General features: G+C 48.2%; 1 protein-coding gene across 4 annotated transcripts in view; it reads left to right on the top strand.

The window, feature by feature from the left end:
• The window catches only part of LOC109911982 (protein phosphatase 1 regulatory subunit 14A-like), a 29067-nt gene extending 23507 nt beyond the window's left edge, over positions 1-5560 (top strand). For all 4 annotated transcript variants that reach the window (XR_007265770.1, XR_007265769.1, XR_007265771.1 and 1 more), the window contains exon 4: positions 5270-5560. Coding sequence is in view for 1 of the 4 variants with exons in the window: in XM_048618145.1 (XP_048474102.1) it covers positions 5270-5359 (90 nt within the window). In the remaining 3 variants the exon portion in view is untranslated. The remainder of the gene's footprint in view (positions 1-5269) is intronic.
• Positions 5561-6096: the final 536 nt, after the last annotated feature.

Below are 6096 nucleotides of genomic sequence, written 5' to 3'. Positions count from 1 at the left end.
ACAGGGCGGTGAAGAAGGTGTTTGGTACGCTTGTCTTTATTGGTCAGTGTATTGAGTATAGGAGTTGGGAGGGTCACGTTGCAGCTGTACAGGACATTGATTAGGCCACTTTTGGAATACTGCGTTCAGTTCTGGTCTCCCTGCTACAGGAAGGATGTTGTGAATCTTGAAAGGGATCGATAAAGATTTACAAGGATGTTGCCAGGGTTGGAGGGTTTGAGCTACAGGGAGGGGCTGAATAGGCTGGGGCTATTTTCCCTAGAGCGTTGGAGGCTAAGGGGTCACCTTATAGAGGTTTATAAAATCAGGAGGGGCATAGAGAGGGTGAATAGCCAAGGTCTTTTCCCCAGGGTAGGAGAGTCCAAAACTAGAGGGGTATAAATTTAAGGTGAGAGGGGAAAGATTTAAAAGGGACCTAAGGGGCAGCTTTTTCACACAGAGGGTGGTGTGTGTATGGAATGAGCTGCCAGAGGAAGTGGAGGAGGCTGGTACAATTACAACATTTAAAAGGCATCTGGATGGGTGCATGAATAGGAAGGGTTTGGAGGGATATGGGCCAAATGCTGGCAAATGTGACTAGATTAATTTAGGATATCTGGTCGGCACGGATGAGTTAGGCAGAAGGGTGTGTTTCCATGCTGTAGACTCTGACTCTAAATGACGTGTGAGAGTGGCTGGAATTGAGAGAGAGAGAGCGCAACTGAACTTAGTTATATTTTTTCTATGACCATGATACGGTGTTCATATGGTGTCATACTGACAGCCTTCAGAGTTCCTCACAAACAATTCCGCTGTTTACAGGTCTCTAAAGACCTCTCTTTCGTTGAGGCCAAGTTGTCATTGGGTTCTCTGAAGTTCAAAGAAGTCAGTTGTTGATAGAATTGCTCCAGTAGAGAAGGATGTTATCCATACTCATGCTCTAAATGAATTCAGGAGGGATTTCTAGAGCTAATCATTTGGCCACCAGAGGAAGAGTCATGGAAATCAGGAATGTTCAAGAGGCCAGAATTGGAGGGTTCCAGCCTTGTTAGGACAAGGGCAGCAGATACATGGGAACACCAGTCCCTGCAGGTTCCCCTCCGAGCTCCTCACCATCCTGACTTGGAAATATATCACCGATACTTCAGTGTCACTGGGTCAACATCCTGGAATTCCCTCCGTAAGGGCATTGTGGGTACAGAACACGGACTGCAGTAGTTCAAAAAGGCAGCTCGCCCCCACCTTCTCAAGGGGCAACTAGGGATGGGCAATAAATGCCGGGCCCAGTCAGTGACCCCCACATCTCTTGAGTAAATAAAAGAATTCTTGGAGTCTTTCCTGCAGATTTTGCATAAGAATAGACTACTTGGCGTTTATTCTTGATACCTTCACCATTATAAGGTCAAAACAATGTCACTTCACTCAACCTCCTGTAAGTCCTGGGTGTTAACTTCCTGCTGGGTCAGCACAGAGTTCAGGGCAGGGGCCTGTGACCAAGTGATAGGGCAAAGACCACCCAGCCCTGGTGCGGCCATTAACTCGTTTCTTTCCTGAGGGGAAGTCATTTTGTGGGCGAGTCTAGAATTAGGAGACGCAGTCTAAAATGAAAGGCTCTCCCATTTAAGGCGGAGATGTGTAGGAATATTTTTCACTTAGGGCCGTGGGTCTGTGGAAACTTTCTGCAGGGGAGACTGTGTCGGTGAATAAGACCATCAGAAATAAGAACAGGAGCAGGCCATTCTGCCCCTCGAGTCTGCTCGGCCATTCAGTAGGATCGTGGCTGATCTGACATTCCTCTCGTCTACTTTCCTGCCCTTTCGCTGTCACCCTCGATTCCCCAACTGATCAAAAATCTATCGATCTCAGCCTTAAATATACACAAGGACTCTGCCCCCACAGCTCTGTGGCAAGGAGTTACAAAGACTCTTAAACCCTCAGAGAAGAAATTCTTCCTCATCTCAGTGTTAAATTGGTGCCCCCTTTATTCTGAGGCTATGCCCTCTGGTCCTAGACCCTCCCATGAGGGGAAACACCCTCTCAGCATTTACCCTGTCAGGTCCCTTAACAATCCAATATATTTCAATGTGATCACCCCTCATTCTTCCAAACTCCAGTGCGTCCCAGTCTGAATATTTTAAAGCTGAGGTAGATAGGCTTTGTGTTGTTTATTGGCCAAGAATTGGCATGGTGGCTCAGTGGTTAGCACTGCTGCCTCACAGCGTCATGGACCCGGGTTTGATTCCACTCACGGGTGACTGTGTGGAGTTTGCGCATTCTGCCCGTGTCTGTGTGGGTTTCCTCCCACAGTCCAAAGACATGAGGTTAGGGTGGATTGGCCTTGCTAAATCGCTCAGTGTCCAGGGATGTGTAGGCTGGGTGGGTTAGCCATGGGAAATGCAGGGTTACGTGGATAAGTTGGTTGCACAGATGGGATGCTTTTCGGAGGGTTGGTGTAGACTCATTGCGCTGTCGAGATTCTATGACGCGTCTAGCGTGGTGATGAGGGCTAGACAGGAATGTGGAGTTGAGGCAGCGATTGGCTGAGATATGACAGACAGGCTGAAGGGCCTATTCCTCATTCAGTGGGTGTTACAGAAAGAGAGGAAATGGCCAAAGAACCTTCACCATTCATCCTGAAGGCTGGAGGCCTCACAACATTAAAACATCCCAGAGTTCTTCACAACCAATGAGTTTCTTTTTGAAATGTAGTCGCTGTAGGAAGCAGGCCATTTGTGCACAGCAAGCTTCCACAAACAGCAACTTTATTTAATATTAAAAAAAACAGACAACCTGATGCTGGTCGAGGAATGGGTGTTGACCAGAAGAATGAAAACTTGGCTTTGGATTCTGGTGGCGAAATTTAAATTCTTTTAATCGATCAGGAATTGAAAGCCAGTCTCGGTGACCGTGATTGTGAAACCATCGTCAATTGTTGGAAAAACTTGAGGGGCAGAATGGCCTGCTCCTGTTCTTATTTCTAATGGTCTTATTCACTGACACAGTCTCCCCTGAAGAGAGAGAGAGACACCCAAGGCTCTAAGTGAAAAATCTGGGTCACTAATGCCCTTCAGGGAAGAAAACGTTCCTCCACGTGTCTCCAGACCCACAGCAATATGGGTGACTCTCAACTGCCCTCTGAAATGGCCAAGTGAGACACTCAAGAGGTAATTAGGGATAGGCAATAAATACTGAACAAACACAGAAGTTGCTGGAAAAGCTCAGCAGGTCTGGCAGCATCTGCGAAGGCAAAAAAATGTTTCGGGTCCGGTGACCCTTCCTCAGATCTGGCCTAGCCAGTGACACCCACGTTCCATTGAAGAAGCTTTAGATAACCATTAGTTTCAGTGTGACTGTGTGAACACTCCCAATCAACGACACACCCTCTGGAGTAGGTGGGTCAGGACTGTCCATGCAAGGCAGTACAGAAATGGCATTGTTGGATATAACCGTAAGAAAACCAACAGGAATAGGCCATTCGGCCCCTCAATCGTGCTCTGCCTTTCAACAGGATCGTGGCCGAATCCAATCGAACTGAATTAGCTTTATTGTCATGTACTTGCGTGACTACAGTGAAAAGTTTACAAGTCGCCACTTACGCTGCCATCTCAGATACAAAGGTGCCCAGGTACAGATTCTTAGGTATAAAGCAGTAAAATAAGGAAAACAAAATTTAAAAAGTTAAAAATTTCTTACTAAAAAGTAGCAAAACAAGGAAGCAGTTAACAGCCATAACTGTTAACACCACAGTCCATAAGCGTAGAGCTGGATGAACACAGCAGGCAGGGCAGCATCAGAGGAGCAGGAAGGCTGACGTTTCAGGTCGGGACCCTTCTTCAGAAATGGGGGAGGGGGAGGGGAAGGGGACGCTGAAATAAATAGGGAGAGAGGGAGGCAATGATGGAAGGTGGATAGAGGAGCAGATAGGTGGAGGTATTTCAGTGTAGGTGGGGAGTTAGGATGGGGGTTGGTTAGTTGGGAGAGAGGGGTGGGTAGGTGGGAGGGAAAACAGACAGGTCAAGGAGGTGGGGACGAGCTGGGCTGGTTTTGGGATGCGGTGGAGGGGGGCAGATTTTGAAGCTTGTGAAGCCCACATTGAGACCATTGGGCTGCAGGGTTCTCAAATGGAATGTGAGGTGCTGTTCCTGCAACCTTCGGGTGGCATCATTGTGGCACTGCAGGAGGCCCAGGATGGACATGTCGTCTAAGGAATGGGAGGGGGAGTTGAAAGGGTTCGCGACTGGGAGGTGCAGTTGTTTAGTGCGAACCGAGCGTAGGTGTTCTGCAAAGCGGTCCCCGAGCCTCCGCTTTGTTTCCCCAATGTAGAGGAGGCCACAACGGGTACAGCGGATACAGTATACCACATTAGCAGATGTGCAGGTGAACATCTGTTTAATGTGGAAGGTTTTCTTGGGGCCTGGGATGGGGGTGAGGGGGGAGGTGAAGGGGCAGGTGTAGAACTTCCTGCGGTTGCAGGGAAAAGTGCTGGGTGTGGTGGGGCTGGAGGGGAGTGTGGAGTGGACAAGGGAGTCACGGAGAGAGCAGTCCCTCCTCACTGACCAACCCCCATCCCAACTCCCTACCTACACTCGCCTTTACTGTCTCCATCCCCGTCTCCTTGACCTGTCCGTCTCCTTTCCACCTATCTGCTCCTTTATCCACCTTCCATCCGCCTCCCCGCTCTCTCTCTTTATTTCAGAGTCCCCTTCCCCTCCCCCATTTCTGAAGAAGGGTCCCGACCCGAAACGTCAGCCTTCCTGCTCCTCTGATGCTGCTTGGCCCCCAGCTCCACACCTTGTTATCTCAGATTCTCCAGCATCGGCAGTTCCTACTGTCTCTCAGTCCATAAGTGTCTGGCCATGCTGGGCTTGCACTCCTCACAAGGGCTGAACCCCACCCCCCGCCCACTCCGGGACTGACCCCATCCCCACTGGCCAACCTCGAACAGCCTTCTCCCGATCCCACATTCCTCACGTCTATCTTCCTGCCCTTTCCCCATAACCCTCAGATTCCCTGACTGATCAAGAATCTATCTCAGCCTTAAATATACACGAGGTCTCTGCCCCCCACAGCTCTCTGTGGCAAGGAGTTCCAAAGACACTCAGCCCTCTGAGGGAAGCAATTCCTCCTCATCTCAGTCTTAAATTTGCACCCCTTTATTCTGAGACAGTGCCCTCTGGTTCTCCCATGAGGGGGAATGATCCAATCAGCATTAATACAGCTGCCTGTAATCCTACACATGTTCCAAAACTAATGTTAAAACTAATTTTCTTTGTGTTCCTTTTGCTTTTAGGAATTCATCACTGAGCTATTAAGAAAGTTACAGGGACTTCATAAAGTGGAGGTGCAGAAGGCTGGGCTGGAGTCCCCACAACAACACTAAGAAGCTGTTGATGGACAGAGCTGTGTTATTCAGGAGACCGGGAAATTTCTTTTTAATGAATTCTTTCGAACCTGAATGGCACATGTTTTGATTGCCTCTTGCCAATGCAGAATAAGCTTTCAAAGTCAATTATTTTGCCAAATATATAAAATTTTGTTTTTGTTTGTTATTTTGTTAATGCAATTAAAGAGATTGACACAGGTTCTGGGTTTCTCTGGTTTGAATGCACAGTCCATCTGCTTATGTTACTTTTAGCAGCCTTTGCAATAGGTCATATGTGGGTTAATGAAGGCACGTTGCGTTATAGAACAGTATAACTAAAGACACACACAAACACACACACACGGCAAGCAATGCTGGAAGAATGCCCTGACAGCGTTTGTGGGAAGAGGAATGGAGTTAATGTTTCAGGTCAATGACCTTTCCTCAGAACTCTCGCCCGAGTGTAGAGGAACATTAAGTTTCTTTCTCTCGCTGCCTTTTCTATTGGCTGTTTTTAGCACTTTCTATCTTCAGTGCGGATTTCCAGCGCGTGCACCAGTTCGCTCTCACTCACCAAGACTCCCTTCCAGTCCAGTTTGAGATCTTAAATCAGCCACCTCACATCCCTGCTCTTTGGAAAGAGGGAAAATCAAAAGACAGGGGCCAGGTGATGTTTCTGCTCCCCTGGGGTGAGTTGCTGAGGGCTGCATGTCTCTTTAGAAACAGAGACTGGAAAGAGAGATCACAACAAAGGA

This window comes from Rhincodon typus, chromosome 39 (genome assembly GCF_021869965.1).
Source record: "Rhincodon typus isolate 14 chromosome 39, sRhiTyp1.1, whole genome shotgun sequence".
NCBI lineage: Eukaryota > Metazoa > Chordata > Chondrichthyes > Orectolobiformes > Rhincodontidae > Rhincodon > Rhincodon typus.
This window is presented reverse-complemented; position numbering and strand designations above follow the sequence as displayed.